At 43.6% G+C, this 24,009-nt stretch overlaps 1 protein-coding gene across 2 annotated transcripts in view; it reads right to left on the bottom strand.

Moving 5' to 3' along the window:
• PTPN14 (protein tyrosine phosphatase non-receptor type 14) overlaps positions 1–24,009 on the bottom strand; it is a 178,311-nt gene that overhangs the window by 90,201 nt on the left and 64,101 nt on the right. The window contains exons 2-3 of one of the 2 annotated variants that reach the window (XM_042924812.1): positions 16,147–16,474; positions 4,164–4,333 (exon numbers count right to left, since the gene is read on the bottom strand). In XM_042924812.1, coding sequence (XP_042780746.1) covers positions 4,164–4,333; positions 16,147–16,320 — 344 coding nt within the window. In that variant the 5' untranslated portion in view covers positions 16,321–16,474. The remainder of the gene's footprint in view (positions 1–4,163; positions 4,334–16,146; positions 16,475–24,009) is intronic. The other variant, XM_042924813.1, reaches the window with a different exon arrangement.

Here is a 24,009-nt window from a genome sequence, read left to right as displayed (position 1 = left end):
TGTCTGGGGACAAGAAATGAAGCACAAACTTTTAAATACATCCTCCTTCCACTGCTATGTATCTTGAGATATGTGCGTTCACAAACACCCCATCCCCCCAAACAACCTGAGTGCTAATTCTAAATTCTTTTTCCTTATTCAGAAAGAAGACATGGCCGGGCCCTACTAATGCTATAGAACCTGTTTTCTTCTCAAATAGAAGTAGCCAAACCTTTGCCAACATGTGTTGGGTGAAAACGAGTTTGGTTGGCTCCAGACAAAGGCTTACTTTTTAAGCGCAGATGGCTGAATGGTTGCCTCCTCCGAGGGCTTGCCCACAGTGAAAGACGGATTCCTATTTCTAATCTATGCAAATATCTTACTCTGCGGGGCATCACAAAGACTAACTGTTTTGTGTCAGACACTGCAGATCCCAGGTGCAGCACATCTCCACCTCAGACGCCTGGTAACACGGGTAACAGCAAATGGCTTAAGAGTTAGTCACTAACCCGCTCCTAATGAATGTTGTTGGGGCCTTCTGTGAAACATTCCTCTGGAATCCTGCCCTATCACCGCTGCTTCTCCTTGGCTGCTCTGCCTGGAAGACAGTTTCAGTATTCAGTTTGGACCCTGATGCTTCTAAAACCTCCCAAGAAGGCTCAGATCCCCACAGGCTCCTAAGGAGCCCTGGTAGCATTCTTCACCTTGAGTTCAGCTCATTTATTTGTGTCCAACAAAAACCCAGGAACCTTGCTCATTTTAAAATGTCATTCTGTCCAAACCAGGGCTCCTTTGCACTCCAGTCTATATGCCTACAACCCATGGTACAGCTCACGAATCACACCTGGGTCACTTCCCAAGTATATGTCATTCTTTCTCCTCCTTCTCCATCAATTCTCCTTTCTTTACTTACACCACTTCTCTCGCTTATTTTCTCATCTCCCCAACTAAAGTCTTTCACTTGCTCTGATGTCCCTTGGCACATTCCAGTTTTAGGGTTCCTTGGAGCAACAAAAATTTCTGTAATGCTGGAAAAAAAACCCACAAAACCAAAAACCCCCAACTCCTCATGCTAACCTAGCTCCTAACTTTAAACGTTCTTTGCCATAAAGAGAAGGTCATACCTAACATATATACAGTTTAGTTCCATGTTTAAGCCTAAAAAATGTCCTTCAACATTTTGTTTTCTTTGTTAGTTTTTCTGATCAAATGACAATAACAGAGTTTGCTTTAAAAACCTCGGTTGGAAAAGATTTCATTCTCTCCTTATCAAAGTTCATCTTAAATGAACCAAGCTAACTGAGCAAAAAAGAAATTCTAAAGGAAAAGGAAAGAAGTCCTACCGAATCTCCAGTCTCAATAACCCCTACCATCAAAATTCCTACTTTATAACTCAAATTTTTGAGATTTAAAACACTTTTTGTTTCAGCTTGTGAATACAAATATTGACAGTCAAATAATCTGGCATTAAGTTTACTTACCTGGAAAATCTAAAACCGCAAAGAGCTTTAGAGGTTAACTAATTTGTTAATTACCAAGTCGGGATGAAAATCAGAACCACCCGAAGAATATCATTTATTTTAAACAATATATACTCCTGATGCTCAGCCCTAGACATTTCAATTTAGACTTCTGTTACAGCCCTAGAATCACATTTATAATAAATGCTCCAGGTAATTACAATATAGCAAGCCCTGGTCTGTTTGAGAACCATTGATCTAGTCCAACATCCTACCCAATATGGCGGTCTCCTCTCCAAGACACCACCCCATCTACCCACTCAGTGCCACAGCACTTCCATAAACTAGGGCACTCACCCTGTTATAGGTGTGCTTGTGCCACCTTTTTATGGCTTTACTTATTAGAAACTGTGTTCTTATGTTGAGCCAAATAACCAAAGTCTTTCAACTCCTTGCACTTCACTTATTATTGGCCCAAATTTTGCGCTCCAGAGTTAACACAGAATTCCCCCCCACAAGAGAGAGAGAGCAAGAGAGAGGGAGACAGAGAATCCCAAGCAGGTTCCACACTGTCAGTGCAGAGCCCGACGTGGGGCTCAATCTCACAGACCATGGGATGGTGACCTGAGCCGAAACCAGGACTTGGACACTTAACTGACTGAGCCACTCAGGGGCCCTAAGCCTTCATTTTTCTAAGCTTAAACAACTTTCTTTAACTTCATAAAGGACAATTTCTGAGTCCCTTACCTTTTATTTCAATTTCTTCTCCTTAACAACTGACTTTACAGAATAAGTCTGTCTAGAGTAACAACACTTCGTTTTTTTCCTACAGACTGAACTTTGCCCAATATGTTTTAATTTATAGTCTGCGTTTCCTCCTTGTTACCCACTGCCTTGCATTTCACAGTCCAAGAGCCATGAATCAGCAAGTACTTATTAACCTAATGCTGTGTTCCCGACACTGTGTAAAGTAGTCAAGGAAGATTCAGAAGCCAGTGGAAACTGTCCCATTTGGAGGAGTTAATAACTTCGTGCACAGAAAAGAAACTACATAAGTGAAAAAAACCGGAAAACAGTGCACAACAGTTTCCAACCAAGTGCTTCAAATGAATGATACCTGAAAGATGGAACACAGGTTTTCTGGTCAGGCTGTGAGCTATTTCATGGCCTCTGCTGACAGAAATACCACCTATTTAACGATAGTTTTTATTTTAAAAAGAAAAAAAAAAAAAGAAGATGGAAACTATCACCTTAAAATGGACATAAAAATTTTAAGTGCTTCCTATTTTAAAATCTTGGGGCACCTGGGTGGCTCAGTCAGTTAAGCATCCGATTCTCAGTCTTGGCTCAGGTCATGATCTCAGGGTTCGTGGGATCAAGCCCCAAGTTGGGGTCCTTGCTGTCAGCGTGCAGTCTGCTTGGGATTCCCTCTTTCCCTCTCTCTGCCACTCCCCCTTCCACACACACACACACACACACACACACACACACTCACTCTCTCTCTCTCTCTCTCCCTCTCTCTCTCTCTCTCTCATTCTCTCAAATCAACAAACTTAAAAAAATTTTTTAATAAATAAAATAAAAATTTTAAATCTAAGAAACCACACATGCAATAATCAAATACAATATTCCTACTTTGCAGTGTTATTGGTACTGCTTCCTAGTACTCTGAATGCCATGAGCCAAGAAAAACGTGGAAAGTAGAAGCTTGATGTAATTCTCCTTATTACCAGAAAGAACCATTTGATGAGAAGACAACCCCTCCGCATATTTTAATGGAAAACTCTTATCAATAAGCGAACCGTACTAACACCAACCAACACCAACTGCTTCATTCATGGAATCACTATGAGACTTTAGAAACATGCAAACCCCTCACTTTACAGATAAGGGAAAAACCACTTCACAGATGGCAGGTGGTTTCTTCCAGGCAAGACAGCCAATGAGCAGGAGGGTGGGACCAATCCCAGGTCTCCTCTCTACCGACGGCTCCCTGTCTCCTCCTATTGTGACCCAGGACAAGCAAAACTCTCACCCTTCTCAACGTTCTCCTCAACTCTGCTCCCATCATTAGTTATGTTTTTAATCCTCAAATCCAAAGTCTGATGCTACATTTTGCTTGGGAGCATATTAAGGGCAAGAGTAGAACAAAGAAGTATTAGGTGGTTAATTCTTTTTTTTTTTATGCTTATTTTTTTTATTTTGAGAGAGATTGAGTGAGCGAGCAGGGGAGGTGAAGAGAGAGAGGGAGAGAGAGAGAACCCCAAGCAGGCTCCATGCCATCAGCACAGAGCCCGATGCAGGGCTCAAACCCACAAACCGTGAGATCACGACCTGAGCCGAAACCAAGAGTTGGATGCTCAACCAACTGAGCCACCCAGGCGCCCCGTAGATGGTTAATTCTTTATTAAATTCTAGCCCATCTACTCTACCCATAGACTTCAACTAATACTTCTATGCTGCCAGGCACAATGCTCTACTGGCTCAGGATCACTGCTACCTGACTAGCATCATAGGGAACCACCGGGGTCGGCACCATGGATTCAAACAACGATTCTAAAGCTGCGAAGCAACTGGTAAACAATCCCCAACTACTCCACCCTCCCCCCCACTACACCCACCTACACCTACACCCCCCCCCAAATCAGCCAGCTCATCTACTTCATCTGAAGCCTCACAGTTGATCCACGCCCTTATGCACAACCCAGAAAAAAATGCACCTACCTTGTGGCCTCCTGCTGAAGCCATGACACATTTGGCACATAGAACATGACTCCGAAGAAAAGCAGAGGCTCGTTAGCAAATTTGTCCAGATGTTTCTTCAGAGGTTTCTCCAGCTCCACCCATCGTGCTTGCTGGCTCTTGCTGAGAAACCAAAGGCCAAAGTAGTGTGTCTAGACGAAAGAGTAAAATAGCATCAGTCTATGTTTATCAGGGGTACCCCCAAGACTGCACAGGAGAGCAAGACTCTGACGCCCTACGCCACGTTTGCTTTCCCAGTTCGGACACGAGGATCCAGCATTTACTTTCTGACTTTAGGACAGGCCAAAAGAAACCACATGCACACAATCCACAGGGGCTATCCGATATAGTATCCATAGCCATCGCTGTTGTTGGTACATGTGGGTACTGATGCACCGGTGTTTGGGAAGGGGGTGGGGTGCAGGGGTGGGGACAGGGTTGGCTTTTTTCCTACGCTCTCAAGGCCGACTTTCCTGTGGCTTCTGAATGCCTCGTGATGTCACGTGGAACATGCTGGCAAAGGCAAACACAGTTCTTGCACCTGCTGCAAAGTAACTTGGTACTCAACTCCTAAGACAAAACCTTCTGCCAAATGAAAGCTTCCACATTGCAGGATATTTCCATACAGTACCAGATTTCAACGGAAAATTGATTCACTCCTTTTGAGTTTTAATGAAGTACTTTCAAAAACATCAGCCTCGACCACTTCATTATACATGAACTGCAGCAAATCTCTCCCCCATATCAAGCTTTGAGAATGGAAGGATGTCTTCGCAGCTGCCAGGGGAGCCCCTGGTGGCTGTTCTTGGCAGATTACGGTGGGATTTGATAGATGAAAGTAAGATTTTCACCCTTACACTTGAAGCCTCAACCAGTTTAGTTTTGAACAACGTGCTAAATGATTAAAACAGGTACTTTTATGCATCCAATCTTGTCTTTACATTAATTCACACTAGGATTTCAGGATTAGCACAACAATCACCAAAAAATAGATCACCGCTTTTGAAATTTTCTTTTATATTTCAATTATAGCTTAGCACAGTTTACAGCACACCTGGAAATTTGCCTTCAAAAGAACGTTTTCATTTCGATGTTTAATTTCCAAAGGCATTCTTGTGCTGATGTTCCCACTCCAGCTGGCTGTCCCATCAGCGGTATCACAGATCAATCCCTGCCACAACCCTACCAAAATCTGTACCAGAAGTCTTGATTCTGACTTCCCTAGAAAACCAGGCATGTCCTTGCCTACTTAAGGCTACAGACCAAAACACTCTCAAGGATATTTTCAAATGCATGTACTTTCAGATGGGAGCAATGATTTCCCCAGCTTTGCTCCATGATGTTTTAAAAACGTTATTTATTTTTGAGAGAGAGAGAGCACGACCAGGGCAGGGACAGAGAGAGAGGGAGACACAGAATCCGAAGCAGGCTCCAGGCTCTGAGCTGTCAGCACAGAACCCAATATGGGGCTTGAACCCACAAACCATGAGATCATGACCTGAGCTGAAGTCAGATGCTTAACTGACTGAGCCACCCAGGCGCCCCTACTCCATGACGTTTTAAAGGGCAAGCTCACATAAGGAATCTATGCATCCCTTGAGCAACAGAATGCCAACACACAGAACCAAGGTTATAGCTCCATCAACTTGGACAAGCTGCCTGAATTCTGACCCTATTTTGTTCACTTCCCAGCTTCGGTGAGTCTGGTGGTTGTTCTACTGTGACTGATGACGTAGAGGAAATGAAATGTGGCTGAGTAGAAAGAAGACGAGCTGTGAAGTCTATCCACCTCCGGGCACTTGCACTCACTGTCCTAATAACCCTATACAAATTCCTGAGGCTCCAGAGGGTCAGAGCTCCCATCTATAAGACGGGGTCGTACTGCTATCATGCACAGGCTGTGAGGGGTATCAGGGATATCGTGTCTGTCCACTGTGCGCATGGCACGTGTAAATTAACTGCTTCGGGAATGGTGCTCTCTGTGGCTGCTACTATCATTATCAATCATCGTCACCATCGGTAAATGAAAGCAGGCAAGCCTCAAGAAATCTTTTTCATCAGCACTCCTGGCATGCCTATGAACCACAGAATTAGAGGATAGAGGTTACCTGGAGATAAATGAAAAAAAGCAGGCAAGAGTAGAAGCTGGAAGGCCCGTAAGTAACATAAAAACCTAAAAGATGTAAGAAGAAAAATCATCACAAAATAGTCCCTCTGCTCAGATGTGCTTTAGTCTTACAGGTGTTTATGGGACACTGGAACATCGCTCTGATGCTGTCCTAGGGGATCTATGATGTAGGCTTAAGCTAATCTTAAGATGAGGTAATCTGGGTACTGAACAGACCGTCTGAAAAGGGCCCAAGGCAGTTCTGCATTATACTGAATTCCGAACGGACACAGTGTTGTGTGAGGGTATGTCACTGCATTTTGGGTGGCTAGGAATGAGTCTGCATATAATAAATGAGGTAATATATATAAACAGTGACATGCTACGTAATAGTTATTTTCTTTGGAAAAGAAGCCCTTTTATAAGCCTGGGTGGAGAAAGGGAGGGACAAGCTTTGCAGTTGCTTAACAGGCCAGCCATGATTTATTAACTTTCACTAAAAGCAGTCCTGACATTAGAGGGTATAATTTCATGATCATACTTCATTCAAATTACAACAGTCACTCAAATTAGTAACATTCAAATTAGAAATGGTCCACATTAAATGCATAAACATCCTATAATCAATTTTGCCAAAAAAAAGAGTTTTGGTTCCCCCCCCCCCCCCCCCAGAGGACACAGACTACCTGAGTGAGCTACCATGCATTTATCCACTGGAGTAACTATATTACTACAATATTACTACTCAAGAAATGGGGTGTCCAGCATAAGGCAGAGCTGAGAGAGGTGGGTAACCTGGAAGATACAGTTCCTACCTAAGAGGCCAGAATAACCAGTTTTAGAAGCACTGAACTCAGGGACGCCTGGGTGGCTCAGTCGGTTAAGCCTCTGACTCTCGATTTCAGCTCAGGTCATGATCTCACGGTTTGTGAGAGCGAGCCCCACATCGGGCTCTATGCTGACATTGCGAAGCCTGCTTGGGATTCTCTCTCTCCCTCTCTCTGCCCCTCCCCTGCTCGCGTGCATGCTCTCCAGGGCGCTCTCTCTCTCAAAATAAATAAATAAACATTTTTTTTTTAAGTGCTGAATTCAGTTATCTGGTGGGAAGGAAAGTCCATTTATGAGATCCCTAACCCCACACCATTTTGTGAAGCTATGCCCAAAGTCACCTTCTCTATTCCCACCCTGCCACCCCCACCCCATTCTTCCTCTAGCTATATCCCTGCCCTGGAGTATTCAACAGAGGAGAGAGACTGTCTCCAAGTTCTTAGCCTGCTCTATTTAAGTTCACGATGCAGCATGAGTTTATTCTGCCGTATCTTACGCAGTGCCTCTCAGGAAATAGCATCAGAAACTAACCTCTCACTTAAACCAACAAGTGCATCAATCAACTTCCTGTGTATTAGCCAAGGGACCATTAATCCCCTCAGGCCCAGCTGAGACCACACCAGGCTGGTTCATAATTGACTTGCCATCAACTCCAGCTGAATTCTGAAAGCTGAGCTTCCCTGCTAACCACTGCCCCATGATTTAGCAGAATGTGGTAGATGATTCCAAACAGAAACCACCTCCTCCGTGGCCAGAAAGATCCCATCATATTGCCCGAGTACATACCCCCAAACAGTTTTGTTTAATCTCTGAAGCTCCAAACATCAGCCAGGTCTGGCGAACCCTCACGATACCTCTGGGTGAGCTATTAATCCCATTTTATTTCTCTAGTTTTCTTTAGAAAATGGGTCTGGTTACCTTGAATTCTGCAGTGAGCTCACTGCAGTGAAGGAAAAAGAAGACAGACGAACCGGTGCCCAGGGAGAGGAACCCCATCTGTGAATCAATGACTAAAAATGCACTACTGAGAAACAGTGTAAGGAAAGACACACTAACATGACATTTTCATAAGAGTAGTTTCCTGGTCTATTTGCTTTGGAGTTTCTCATTTTAACACAGGAAGCATAAATGTATGTGCGCACTCAAAAATATGCTAGTTTCTTAAGCGGCAGATTTGTGTGTGAATATTTTAGTGCCAAAGTAAGATCCAAGCACCAGGAAAAAGATTCTAGTGAATAAAGGCCTTTAAAAATAGTCTGGGGGTGTTCTGATTTGTTTGTTCATTTATTTGCAGAGATAGTGGAATCCCCCACGTTAGCTGTGACTAGGGGAAGATTCTTTTTGAGGATTTTGCTTTTCCAGTTTTGTGACCAAAGACGCATCTTTCATGCTATCTGCAAGGGTTACAGATGCAGTCTTGGCAATGACCAGGGATTAAATCCATAATCTTATCTCAAGCGTTTTGAAGAGTTAATCATCCAGAAGCAAACATTTAAAATATCTTGCATTACGCTGTAATTGGTTGCCTGTCATACCCAGTGCTTCAGTTGTAAATTAAGAAACAGAGAGTTGGTGTACCTCCACATAAAATATACAGGAATTACATACAGGCATTAAAACTTTCACTGAGGCATGGAAAATACTTCAAAAGATGACTATAAGCAGGCTCTGAAACGGCACTTCACGCTATTACATTCCAATGGCTTTGGAAAATAAACCACTATACATCAGTCGGATGACTGTAAAAAAACAACTTGTGTGCAATCAACCTCTACTCTGGGTAGGTCTGGGATTTCTGGAACTGACACGTCTATAATTAACAACTGCACCCCCTTCATTTTCCTAGCCAATCTTTCACAAAAGTAGAGGAAAAGACACTGCAGAGTCACATCGACCCAAGAAGCAAACCTCCTAACCAAGAAAAAAAAATCACTCTTCTGAGGCTGTACAGCTCACTCAAAATATACAAAAAGATGAAGACTTACGAGTTAAGACAGGGGAAATTACTTCACCTACAGTCTCTTGTATCTAGAAACCAGACACGGGTGCCAGGTTGCCTCAGAGAACGGACGTTAAGCTAGTAAGATTTCACGTTATAATCTTTATACAGACAAAAAGCAACACAAAATTCAGAGACCAGACATCTCTCCCGCAGTCTTCTTCAGCTGATTCTTAATCAATGTTATTTTAGTCCACTGCAAATACAAACGTATATGGATAAGGGGAAGCAGGCTCCAAAACACAGCAACTTCCACTATTATCAACAGGGCCAGGAAATGAAGTATTCCATTTAACCGAATACTCTTATAATTGCACATTATGTTGTTACCAATGCCCAAAAGATTAGCATAAAATCAGACCATACATATATCCTTAATGTAAGTTCACTTAAGCTAGTCAAGATTCAGTATCTTTATAAACTCTAGCTGTTATGAGAATAGCAAAATGTGGGACATTCCTACTGTGGCCCACAGCTTGGCATAAATCACCTTTGAGTTCAAACGCAAATATAAATTTGCAAAAGAACAAGGGGATAAATCTGAGGACAATCACCCACCCTATGAAATGATCAGGGATTCTTTTTTAGGCTCCTTTAAAAACCAGAGCTGTCAGTCTAGTCTTAAGGGAGGTCCAAGAGTTATCAAATTCAGCATTCTCAAGAATAGATTCTCTGTCTTGAATAGAGTTTAACTATGAAGGTACCTTTGTGAAATTACTTATTCTTCCTCCACTTATGATTCTCTAATTAAAAGCAGAGTCAGGAGTATCCCTCAAGAAAATAATTCTAGCAGATTTCTACATTTTATTAGAATCCTTTATATTCCAATAAAATTCTTGATAGTCATTATTACTATTAACATGGCCTCCTTGCCACTCTTAGCACTGTTTAGTAGAAATATAATGTAAGCCACATCTTCAACTTTAAATTTTCTAACAGCTACATTTAAAAAGTACAGAGAAATGAAATTAATTTTAAATTTCATTTAAAATAGTGTATTCAAAACAGTAGGCTTCCAACATGTAACTAATATAAAAATGATGAGATAGTTTAACTTTTTTTTCATACTAGATCTTCAAAATCCGATGTGTATTTTCATACTTACCGCACATCTCAGTTCAAACTAGCCACACTTCAAGTATTCGATGGACATATGTGGCCAGTGGCTATCCTAGTGGACTATACAATCTTAATAACTATGCAAGGAATTGAAAGAGTTTTGGCTCAATGTATGATCACGGCTTCTAGTAATTCAAGCCATCTAAAAATGAAACCAACAGATTTATAAAAGGGTCAGAGTCCCATCTTTGGAAGGGTTGTGTCAGAGTCCAGACAGCCCATGTGGTGAGAAGACTGCCGTATTGAGTGGCTCCAAGTGCCAGGCTCTGTAATACTAACAACTGACAAAACTAACTCTTTTAACCCTTCCAACAACTCATGGAGGTTGCTACTTTACCATCTCCATTTACAGATGAGGAAACTGAGGCACAGAGCAGTTCCATAACTATCCAGGATTACACTGGTGATAAGCGGCAGAGGCAGGACTCAAAGTCAGGCAGTTCTCACAGCCATGAGACCTGCTGCTTCTCTGTGCAATTATTTTTAAAATGTGAGAATTAGTCATAAGACACATTATGTTAACTATTCCTATCTTATCCCAGGTCAGTGATTCTCAAACTGTATTGGAAGGTAGGAAGGGCACAAGGAGCCGGGGTTCCAGATAACCATCCCCTCTGCAAACATAACAGCTCTATTTTTTCCACTTAAGTTCCACCTAACATCTCATTTGGAGAAATGGGTGACATCCATTAATCCAAACGTGTTTTAACTATATTATCAGAATTCCAATTTTCTGAGCCTTGTCATCTTATGTCTTTCCCTTAATAAAAGTTCCTTGCCAGAAATTCATACCCAATTTTTTTTCTGAACTTAAAATAATTAAAAAAAAAAATTTTCCTAAGGAGTTCATTTTATTTCCCGTAGCCAGGTTATTAAGTTCACCCAGCTAGCATCTCTGTCCTTCCTGTCACCCCAATCCTCATTCTCTTTCTGCTATTTGGTTCTTTTCCGAAAATGCAAGGTGTTCATGTCAGTCACACTCCGCCTTGAAGTCCTTAGATGTCTCCCCATCTCACGGCAGCATTTTATTCTCCAAACAATTCAAAGAGGATTTTACAGAAGGCTAAAATAATTGTGAAACACTGAGTTCGACACCTTTAAAAAAAATAGCATTTATGGAGGTGTTTCCCAAAGCATTTTACTACACTCCTTTTCTGCCACTACACATGCCCAGGAATTCGAACAGTGGAGGCAGCCTGCCTGGGGTTGAGGACAAGCCCAGTCACGGCCAAAAGGTCATCCTGTGCTGTGATGGCCCCGTCTGTAACATGGAGACGGCCAGAGAAGCCACCACACAGAGTTGAAATGAGAATCAGATGAACTGATATGGGGAGGGCACTCAGCACAGTATGTGACATTAAAAGTTGGAGATTTATTTTAATTATTCTTGTGACACATTTTAGACACAATGTCCTACAGGATCCAGTTAAAACTCCCTGGCTAGATACATCAAACCCTTCAAAAGCAGTCTCTTGCCTGCCTTTCTACACTCCTACCCTCCCTGCCATGACCTCTCCACCCACCCCTCCACACACACACACACACACACACACACACACACACACACAAACAGATCAGTGCAAAATGAACTCTGCCCTTCCCTGAAAATTCCACGTGCTTTCCTGTTTCTGTACCTCAGCACGGACTGTTCCCTTTGCTTTGTTTCTTGTTTGTCCTATTCTCTAAGCTCTAGGGTTTCTGGGATCGGGGACCCTCTCATGTTCAGCTTCCCTTGGGGCTTGATTGTATTTGCTGACCCTACGAACCAGGTCTGGGTCCTCTAAATGCCATTTGAAATGGCAGCACATCGATACATTCAAAACCAGATGTGAGCCTCATAAAGTCTACCATATGGATACATGTCATTATACATTTGTCAAAACCCACACAGTGAACACCACCAAGAGTGAACCCTAATGTAAACGATGGATCGGGGTGATGATGATGTGTTAATGTGGGCTCATCGCCTGGAACACATGTTCCACTCTGGCGTGGGGGAGGGGATAGGAGTGGGGGGGGGGGTGCAGGAGGTATGTTCCACTGCGTTCCACTCGGTTTTGCCATGGAGCTAAAACAGCTTTAAAAAATAAAATCCATTTTTAAAATGACTAAATGAAGTGGCAAAACACAAATTATAATTAATGTAGATCAAGAATTAAATCAAAGTTAATTTCCTTTCCCTAAGATAAAGCTCTTAAAATGTCTAGGATACATCTACAGAACACTTCTAAATTTTTGTTTTTAATGTTTAATTATTCTTTTAAACATTTTTTTTAATGTTTATTTATTTTTGAGAGAGAGACAAGTGCAAGCAGGGGAGGGTGAGAGACACAGGGAGACACAGAATTCAAAGCAGGCTCCAGGCTCTAAGCTGTCAGCACAGGAGCCCAACGTGGGGCTTGAACCCACGAACCATAAGATCATGATCTGAGCACAAGTCAGACGCTTAACTGACTGAGTCACCCAGGCCTCCCAATGTTTATTCTTGAGAGATAGAGAAAGACAAAGCACAAGCAGGAGAGGGGCAGAGAGAGAGGGAGACACAGAATCTGAAGAAGCTCCAGGGTCTGAGCTGTCAGCACAGAGTCTGATGTGGGGCTCGAACCCACAGACTGTGAGATCATGACCTGAACCAAGGTTGGACACTTAACTGACTGAGCCACCCAGGCACCCCAACTACAGAATCCTTCTAACAGCAAAGCCAAATACCCACCAGATCTGAGTTCCAAGCCTTAATAAAGACTCAACATTCTGTTGTATTTTAGATAGATTTCCACTTCCTCCTCTCAAGCTCCATCAACTCTACTTGGAAAATGACCCAAATACAAAAAGAAAGTCAAGCGAGTAGAGCAGACCCTGTGTCCATCCCCTCCTCCTCCTGCTTCTGGGGAAAGAATGCACTCCTCCTCCAGGTGTGTGTGTGCAAATGAAGAACAAAGTAGGAGGTTGCGTGATCGCATCCTCTCGTTTGAAAGCAGCTATAGCATTGTTTCACAAAAGGCCATACCTTCCATGTCATCTGTCACAGAACAAAAGCATACAATCAAAAAAAAAAGAAAGTGATTTGCTCTAATGTGAATGCACCCATTTAGAGCATGTCAAAATAAAGCCAGCATTAAATGTCAACCCCACCTTCGCATTAGAAGATCAATCACACTGCAACAGACACGTGACAGCAGAACCTAGACTTCACTGCTTTGTCTTTTGTGACAACACAGTTGTGGGCTGATCTGGGTCTGACCTTTGCCCTCTCACTGAGAGAAGCAATACTCTGCTGAGAGTAATTATTACCGTCCACATCTCCAGACCCGCCTCCGCATGCACCTTAGACTCTGCCTGGGGATTCACAGAGATGCCTTCTTGGCCCCCAAGAATGGCACCTGCTTTTGCATACTTGGATCTTCAAGACTCCAGTTCCCCTGGCCCTGGATGGCCTTGCTTTCTTTTCCACCTGCTGAAGTCCTGTGCATCCTTCAAGTCCCTGTTCAGAGAGTGACGGCTCTGTTCATCCTTCACTGAAACTTCCTCTCCCCTCCCGGGGCCGCAGTGGTCAGCAGCACAGACTGTGTGCTGCACAAGTCTAAGAAGAGCTACTGCCTTTCCGGCCTGCACCTGCATTGCATTTTAGCATGGATTGCATTTAATCTTGTGTTGTTTTTTTTTTAAGTTTATTCATTTATTGAGAGAGAGAAAGAGAGAGAGTGGGGAGGGGCAGAGAGAGAAAGAGAATCCCGAGCAGGCTCCACACCATCAGCGCAGAGCCTGAGGAGGGGTTCAAACTCATGAACCGTGGGATCATGACCTGAGCCAAGACCGAGAGTCGGGTGCTTAACCGACTGAGCCACCCAGGCGCCCCTAGATCGCATTCAGCCTTAACTGCTTATGTAAATGCTGGATTCCCCTACTCACCCGTGCATATCTTGAAAACAAAATTACACCTTATTTATTTTCCCTCATCAAGTCCTAACACAGTGCCTGGCACATTGCAGTTGCTCAAGATTCTCTTCAATGAAAAATTTTTAAGACTCTCAAATTGGGACAGTTGTCAATATTAGATGCAGCACTATGCATTTTCCATACTGTATCTCTTTTAATATTTACAACAGTCCCATAAGATAAGTAAGGTTATCATTATTTCCACTTTATTGGTGAGAAAACCGATGCCCAGAGAAGCACGGTAACTTTTCCAAGGACACCTAACAAATGACACAACTATAATTTGAACCCAAGTCCAGGAGGCCAAAGACCGAGCCTATAACTCTTTCAGCACGTGCTCTGCTGTCTCCCAGTATATGCAAAGATTAGTTACTCCACCGTGAGTTACAGAGAATACTCAAAAGTGGAACCAGTGCGTATCTTTTGTAAACAATCTAGAACGAACATTTTCACAAGAAATTTACACCAGTCTTCTAACCAACCAACCTCCAGTATTAAGGTTTTTCCTTTATGCCCATGCACACGCATATTTTTAAATATGTATACCCCAATGTGCTACTCATAAGCCAAAAGGAACCAGCTCTCAACGGGCAAAGGCAGAAACTTTTCCATGTTTATTTTGCTGGGTCAGCTACCAAGCCACATGTAGCTGTGCGACAGGAAAGTCTCCCTATACAGGAAAAGAAACTTCAAAGGAAGCTCTGATCACAGAAACCGAAGTATAAACACGAAGACCGGCAGGAGACAGAAGGACTCAGGTGAAACTGTCCCCAAGAATACAACAGTTGGCCTGTGGAGGATGCCAAGGGGAGAAGAACTTCCCCGACCCCAATTCCTTTGTGCCTACGGAAGAAGGTGGGTCATGAGGGGTGTGGAAGACATCAAACACCATCACCTCCAGAAGGCACCACCTCCCAAACCAGCACCCTGAGGTAATGGGCAATGTGGTCACAGGGCCCAGGACAACCACAGAGCTTTTTCTGCTCCTCAAATCTCAGGGGCTTGCAGTCCCTTCTGCACTGGCAACCACTGAATTATACCACTGGCCACTCTGCCCCGGGGCTCTCAGGACGCATATGCGTGTGCAGGGTTCTCACCAAAGAATTAAGACTGGAAGACTAAGGGCTTGCTTCTTATAAAGGACATACTGCCCTAGGAGAGTTCCTTTTAAAGAGTGATAACATGACTGCCTTCATGGTCAACCCTGGCTTTGTTTAAGCCCAAAGAAGTCTAGGAATGCCTGGGTGGCTCTGTCGATTGGGCGTCCAACTTCGGTTCAGGTCATGATCTCACCGTTTGGGAGTTCAAGCCCCATATTGGGTGGGATTCTGTGTCTCCCTCTTCCTCTACCCTCCCCTGCTTGCGTTCTGTCTCTCTCTCTCTCAAAAATAAATAAACATTAAAAGAAAAAAATTTTTAATAAATAAAAAGACTTAAAACGCTCACAGACAGCAGAAAGAAAACGAGGGTCATGAGGAATCCTGAAACAAAATGCCCATTTTATATGTGCCCACAAAAAGCCTCGCTAGTCATGCTCACTTTAAATACTTTTTCAATTTTTTCCCCTCTTTGAAGAGGAAAATATAGAAACAAACAAACAAAAACTAAAAGCAGCTGCATCCATCCCCTCTGTGGGCGTTTTCTCCTAGATGTTCAGCTGGAATGCCAACCTGCTCCACGGCTGTAAAGAGAGACAATGACTTTGGACGTGACACGGCCCCCCACCCCCACCCCCCGCCCAACCTCCTCATAGAAGGTAACAAAAGGGAAGCCGCCACCCCAGGCGGGGTCCTGCTTGTCACGGCATTGGAGCAGGCCTCCTGATCCACTGACGCTGTGAGATCAAGCCTATGCCAAGGACAACAGGATCCTCTTAAACAGGAGGCTGGGACTGCAAAGCACAGCGGTGCCAAGAGACAGGTGGCCAGTCCCTTGAGTGAGTTCTGGCTCAGATGCCGGCCCACACCCGCTGTTACCTCTCGCAACTCTAGCCTCTGGGCCACGGCCTCCAGGCACTCCTGCCCGGTGCTCTCCACCGACAGCGTGCACTCGATCACATTGCTGTCCAGCAGGCGGATCCGTGTGACAAAGCAGTTCTTGCTCAGGACGTTGTAGCGCCGTGTCCGACGGAGCTTCAGGCCGAAAGGCATGGCTGCGTGGCCCTCGGACGCCGCCTTCCTATCCCGGCGCCCACGCCCCTGAGATGGCCTTAGCAGCTTCGTGTCTGGGTGATGACACTACCGCACGTGCTCCTCCAGACGCCGAGAAAGGTGTCCATTCCCGGTGCGGCGCTGCGGAGGATCGCTGCGAACAGAGAAGCAGCAAGGTCATTGGCTGCAAGGGAGGCTGCGGATGCCGCGGCGTACGATCCGCACACGCGAGCACACGCCCCCGGCCGGATGGACGTCCACGTTCGAGAACCAGCAAGCTCTGCAGCCCTCAAGCCTCTTGGTGGAGCCCATGAGCTCTACCTGATCTTACAAGAGGGAGCTGATGAAATCCGTTCGACAGCGGAGGACGCGGAGGATCAGAGAGATGAGAAGACCTAACCTAAAGACGCACAAGGTGAATGGCAACGTCAGAATTCAAACCAACGTCTGTGGGCCTTGAATTCCCATGCTTTTTTCACTGGACCAGCCTGTCCACTCAAGAAAGCAGTAGCGGTGGAATTGGAACACTGTGTAACTTCTAAATAGATCCTCTCATTTCAACCTCATTAACAGCCTGATGGCGTAGGCTTTCTGATCCCCCCCTTTTACAGGGGAAAGAAGTGAGGCTCGATGATTTACGTGACTGGCTGATCCTGAACTTAGAATCTTATCTTGTTCCTTCTCCCTCTTTGCAACACTGCCTCCTTCTTTACCTTAACACTATTTACCTTTATTTTTATCTTAATATTTATTTTGTTATTTACTTTATACACTTAGAACGGATGATAGAAAATGAAGAGAATGCACATTTATTAAATATATTTTTTTTAATTTTTTTTTAAACGTTTATTTATTTTTGGAACAGAGAGACAGAGCATGAACAGGGGAGGGGCAGAGAGAGAGGGAGACACAGAATCGGAAGCAGGCTCCAGGCTCTGAGCCATCAGCCCAGAGCCCGACGAGGGGCTCGAACTCACGGACCATGAGATCGTGACCTGAGCTGAAGTCGGACGCTTAACCGACTGAGCCACCCAGGCACCCCGAGAATGCACATTTAATGGAAGTCAGCAACTTTCTACATTTGAAGAAGTTTTAAATATGTGAATCTAATGCATTTATTATCACAACTCTGTGCTCTTCTTCACCAAACAGGCAGTTAGATGTGGGGAACTGCCCTACCGTCATCTTGTTCTTTTACAAAATGCTTGACGCAAAAGCCTTGCCACCAAATTAAAGATAATTTACTTAACTAATAGTGAGATGTACTTACACCCTGACGTCCCACCAAATTCAAGGGATGACACTACCATGGAGAACACAAGAAGAAAACAACAGCAAAAGTGGCTTTACCGTTCCACTCTCACTGGGAGTTTCTTCATCGTTATCTTCCAAAGAAGCCAGAAATGTTCAGACAACCTCTCTGTTCACCTTTCTCTTCTCCATTAAGCCCAAAAGACTATCTCTTGCTCATGTGATTGTCGTGTTAACTCCATTCCCTAAGTCAAGCAGGTCCAGCCTGACTTCACACCTTTCATCCAAAGAACTACCTCGGAGCCCCCTGACACTTAGAGGGGCAAATATGAGTAACTGTTTACAGGCATTCCTGAATTAATAAATAAAATGGCTTTAGTATTTAGAAACCACTCCCTGTCAGTACCCCAGGCCTCACAGAGGTTGTCAGGGCACAACCCTACAACAGAGCAAAACATACTCCCCAGACTCCCTCGGCCGGTCTTTGATGCCTGCCCTCTGGCACATTCCTTAGCATGACAGGTATGTTTTATGATGGCTTAAAATACACATGCTAGAGACTGTGGCTTGGTAAAACCTATTAACATTTCTAAATCACTTTGTGTTGGCAGACTGTCATGTTTACCTCTAAGGTAGACCAACCTGATGATCTCCTGATATCTGCAGAAAAGACTACACAGGGACCCACCCCAAAAAGCAAAAAAAGAAGTCAGGATTCAAATACAGAACGCTGAAGAGTTGACTACTATACATTCCCTCACCTTGTTGAAGAACAAGGCAGAAGACACCAAGATTCAACTCGTATATTAACCAGGGAGCCTGAAACAGAAGAAATATTTGCTCCATGGCCATAAGCCACACTTCTAATCCTGGGCTAGGCGCTTTACATCTGGGTGTGCCTCACCTTAAACACCTATGAAAGAATGTGGCCGGCCGGGTACACCTTTATCCCAGCCACTATTAAAAACAATCCCTGCTATATATTCCATAGGACGCCATCCAGAACACACAGTTAGTGAAATAAAAAGTACACTGCACACCAAATGCACAGATAATGTAGTTTTTATAATAAACAAAAACACATGAAGTACTGGGAAAGAACGTAAATTCCCTAAAACAATTAACCATTAGGGCCACATAGAGGTGACATTACACAGAACTCTCACTCTGTATTTTATGCATTTCTAAAGTGTTGTAACGTTTTACAGTCACCTTAGATTACTTTTGCAAATAAAGATTAGCTTAAAATGGATTAGCTACTAAAAATGGTATGTCAGAAGCAACATCTGCCAATCTGGCAGTGTATCTCCTAGAAAATACTGATTTTTTAAGCTATTTAAGTCTTCAATTTGCAAGAAACTTGCTAGGTAAGGTATCCACAAAAAAGTTGTAAGAAAATTGGTCTGAAAAGTCAATGTCATGACATAAAATATTGAATGGGGGGGGGGGTGCCGGAGGGGGGTGTGGTGCTCTGTAGTAAAAGAGATGTAGGACTTATAAAAACAAAATGCAATATGTGAACTTCAATCAAATCCAGGGTTAAAAAGATACCTATAAAAGACATGAGGCAATTAGGGAAATTTGAAATAGGGAACAGAAATGAGATGATATTAATGGATTACTAATAAATTTCTTGGGTTTTTTTTGTTTGTTTGTTTTAGAGACAGGGAGTGCACAAGTAGTGGAGAAGAGCAGAGAGAGAGAGAGAGAGAGAGAGAGAGAGAACCTCAAGCAGGCTCTATGTTCTCAGTGCAGAGCCCAACACAGGGCTTGATCCCACCACCTTGAGATCATGACCTGAGATGAAATCAAGAGTCGGATGCTCAATCAATGGAGCCGCCCAGGTGCCCCTCTTCTGTTATTGGTAGTAGAATTGTGCTTGTGTAAATGGAATGCTTTAGGAGATGGCAGTGGGTATATCTAGGGGTAAAAATGTCATAATATCTATAATTTACTTACAAATGGCTAAAAACCCAATGCATACATATACAGATTCAGAGTCGAACAAATATGACAAAACATTAATAGTTGTTAAATCTGGATGGTGGGCGTACAGATATTCACTGCACTGTTCTTTCAGCTTTTCTGTATACCTAAAAATGTTCGTAATCAAAGGAACAACAACAAAAAAAAACAAAACAAAAGGCAACCCTCAATACCGGTATTAAACATAGTCCTTACAGCTCGGGTGAAAATGCAGCTGGCTCTTTCTATGGACTTCTCTAATCCCTCCCTTTCTTTGTCTGAACTCCCACATCATTTCTGCCTATTGTAACATAGCAATCAAACTTGTGTTAATAGTATTAGCAAGGCTGACTCTAAACTCTTCCAGAACTAGAGACATGTTTTCTCCGTCTTTAACACCCACATCTTTCACCTAAATTAAAAGTTCATGGCATTTCTGCCCAGAACTCGTGTGGTTGGAGGGTTGTGCTTCTGGAAAGAATTGCCAGGCGCTCATTTAAGACACCCCTTACCTGTAGGATGGGTCACACCTAAATGATTCCAGGTAAACCATCTGTGTGACACTAATCTGTAAGAATAGGGTTAGAGGAGATGATCTCTTAGTCCCTTTCAGTTTTAACATTTTGATAGTCTATGAATTATCTGCCGTGTTTTTAAAAATGTTTATTTATTTTGAGAGAGAACACACATGCACATGTGCAGGGGAGAGGCAGAGAGAGAGAGAGAGAGAGAGAGAGAGAGAGAGAGAGAGTCCAAGCAGGCTCCACTCTGGGCTCTATCCCTTGAACCAAGAGATCATGACCTGAGTGGAAATCAAGAGTCTGACCCTTCACTGAGCCACCCAGGCCCCCCCTAACCGCCATGTTTAAGCTCTCAAAGAATCCATAGCACTTGTTATCATGAGTCCATCTCCTAACTATTTACAAAGGCACACAGTTCTACAATACACGTGACCCAGCACCATCTGGGTTTTAAGCCTCCTTCCTCTGCTTTGCCCTTGATAGACAGAGAGAGGGAGGATTAAGATATGCCACCAGACAGGAGCACCTGGGTGGCTCAGTGGATTAAGTGCCAGACTTCAGCTTAATGATCTCGAGGTTTGTGAGTTCGAGCCCCGAGTCGGGCTCTGTGCTGACAGCTCAGAGCCTGGAGGCTGCTTCGGATTCTGTGTCTCCCCCTCTCTCTGCCCCTCCCCCACTCACACCATGTCTCTCTCTCAAAAATAAATAAACATTAAAAAAAAAAAAAGATATGTTACCAGACGGGAAACTGGATGTGAAGTCTATCACAAACAAGTCCTCTCTGGGACTCCGACGACTTTCCCTGTGTGGCTCTCAGGGGCCACATCATATTCACTTCATCACATGAACACTGTAAAACCTAGAACAAAATGCCAAATTCTCATAAAAAGGTCACATGCTTATGAAACTGTAGATTTTCCTGATGATACTGGATTTCCAAAAGAGCTCAAACTAGGGGGTCGTCAATTCTATTTGCCATAAGATTTGGTTTTGTTTAATGGAAAACTCTTTTAAAAACTGAAGTCACTTAAAGGATGAGTTTTATTTGTCCCCTCTTCAAGAACATATCAAGTAAATAAGAGCAAGCTGCAAATGTTGCTTCCATTCATGGAAGTTTAAGGAAACAGACTCTTTTCTTGGTTAGTACAGATAGTAAAGCCGATAGTGCTGACTCACGATGTTTTTTTTTTTTTTTTTTCAAGACAAACAGCATCTTATTCTAATTTCCAAACATCATCTGCTGATCCTCTTTTTCACAGATGTAGCTTAGTGAGAAAAGTAGCATCGGATAAAAGAGTTAGACCCCAGCCCTTTAGTGACGAGAGTCACCGGGAGTAAGAAGCAAATGTGAAGGGTGGCCTGGGTGGCTCAGTCGGTTGGGCATCTGACTCTTGATTTCAGCTCAGGTCAGGATCTCATGGTTCATGGGACTGAGCCCCACATCGGGCTCTGCGCCGACAGTGCAGAGCCTGCTTGGGATTCTCTCTCTCTCTCCCTCTCTCTGTCCCTCTCCTACTTACTCTCTCTCAAATAAACATTAAAAAAAAAAAAGAAGAAAAAGCAAATGTGAAAAAAAAAAAAAAAGGACAAGGAAAGTACCAACAACTCTGACCTCTCCAGCTCGGTGGGTCTTTGTGTGAAGGGATTGGAAGTGCATGTTAAAGGCTCCCCCGAAAGGAAGGACACCCATGTGACAGAAGGAGTGAAGTCAGGGGCACAGAAGGTCCTCTCTAAGAACCAAAGTTAGCTCAGGGAAGGGAACATGTGCACATCTTCCTGCAGGAACTGGCCTAAGTGCACACCCAGCAACTTAACCTTTCCCTGCCTCAGTTTACTCATCTGTGAAGATAATACCCACCCTGCCCATCTGCGAGAAACAAAGAGAAAATGCTTCTGTGGAGCACTCAGTGGCTGTAAAGGTCCCCTTCCTCTTCCCCCTCATACAGTAAGCCCAGTTTGCTCAAAGGATAGCAAAGCAGCCGTGGAAAGGACCAGAGTGCGTGACCACCTAAAGTCTTAAAAACAAAAAAACAGGCAAAGCAGAGAACACAGAGTTGAATGCAAAGCGATGACAAGTCCAAGGGCAGAACCGTGCATTGTCCCAGCACTCCACCTTGTCATCCCCAGTGTACTGTCACCTAGAGCAGAAAGGAGCCAATCATTAGAAGAAACGCTCCCATCCAGAGCCCATCCTAAGTGGGTAAGAAGGTTGCGGCCTTTTCCTTATCTTAGTCAGTAACATGCTTACAGTGTCTGGTGTGAAGCAGCTGTTCTTTTTTTCAGTGGAAATTGATTCCCAATTGCTGTGGGTCTTAGAATCCAAATGGCTGTATCTCTACAGCTGATGGCATAGCACAGTCTCCCTCACCTCAGAGAAATTCCCGTGTGTGTCTTAGCTCCCCAACAAGAATCTTTTTTTCTTTTTTTTTTTTTAACATCTATTAATTGTTGAGAGAGAGAGACAGCACGAGTCGGGGAGGGGCAAAGAGAGAGGGAGACACAAAATCTGAAGCGGCTCCAGGCTCTGAGCTGTCAGCACAGGGTCTGATGCGGGGCTCGAACCCACGAACCGTGAGATCATGACCTGAGCCGAAGTAGGACGTTTAACCGACTGAGCCACCCAGGCGTCCCCACCACAAGAATTTTGAAGGGAGAGAGCTATGTCAGGTTTAGATTTGTAGTCGCCTTTGGATGTGGCAGGGCGCTAAATAAATATTTGTCATTATGATGAAAGAAAGAATGAGTTCTGAAAGGGTTGAGTTTTTGAGGCCAAGGTAGGGCAGGGGCCTCCAGGTGACCTCAGTGGCACCTAAGGAATTTGGAGCCTTAGACAGATCTGACTTGTGAGGGTGTGAGAGAGGCTAAAAAGTGCAGAGAAGAGGGATGAGAAGTTATTCAGCTCACTGGTGCTCTTTGGGGGTAAAAAATTGAACCCACACTTCTATAAGAACATTCCCACCCAAGCCTGTCTTTTCCAGCCCTTGATGTGTCTTAGACTGGGCGTGGTCTCAAAGACCAGAGAGATGCTACATCCCATGGAAGTTCTTTGCCAAAACAACAAGGGAATTCTTGATGTGATAAAGAATCCCAGTGTGCCCACGATTGCCGAAAGCAATTTGTAGGGATATTTGCTCTGTAAACACACTTTAAGGGCCTTTCATAGAATAAGTTACAGCAGAAGAGAACAGGACATACAGAAAAGCTTCAAAGTCACTTCTAAAACTCATTCCTGACCGATCACCTTCCTAAGAAGATCTAATATGTAAGCTTGCATCTTCTAACAATCAGCTGTGGATTTCCAGCACCTTGTACTTTCTTTTTTCCCCCTAAACATATCAACAAAACACCTGCCAAATGTAAAACACAGAGCAAAGCCAGCTTTCTCATAGAAAAGTCAGTCGGCTGATCTAATAAATTTTAAATATGATGAGTAAGAAGTGGAGAGACCTTTCATAATATCAACCAAAGATAGCTTAATCCCCTTTACTAAATTACCTGTACTAAATTTCTTTAGGGAAAAGACAGGAATTAAAATCCAAATCTTAAACGCGGTCATCTTTTTATTTCCCACGTTATATTATGTACGCTTACTTCTGAAATCTGAACATAAGTTCTGAAATCACGAACATAAGCTAACTGCTGTTCCACTGCATTCTATATTTACTAACAGTCTCTGGCATTTTTCCAGCATTCCATATTACTACAACTCCCAAGCACACCTCACAGAACTATGTAACCCTGGTCTGGGTGTGAGAAAGGAAAAAATGATGCAATGAGTCCATCCTGTGTATAAACACGCATGAGGCACAGCTCAGTTTTAAAAAGTACTATGTCATTTTTCTGAGGAGAGTTTTAAAAAGGGTTAGAAGGGCATGGGGAAAAAAGAGTATGGGAAAATGGGAAATGCTTTCTCCGATTCCCCCTTAAAGACCGGCAGACAGGAAGGTAGTTC

This window comes from Panthera leo, chromosome F3, assembly GCF_018350215.1.
Source record: "Panthera leo isolate Ple1 chromosome F3, P.leo_Ple1_pat1.1, whole genome shotgun sequence".
Taxonomy (NCBI): Eukaryota; Metazoa; Chordata; class Mammalia; order Carnivora; family Felidae; genus Panthera; species Panthera leo.
This window is presented reverse-complemented; position numbering and strand designations above follow the sequence as displayed.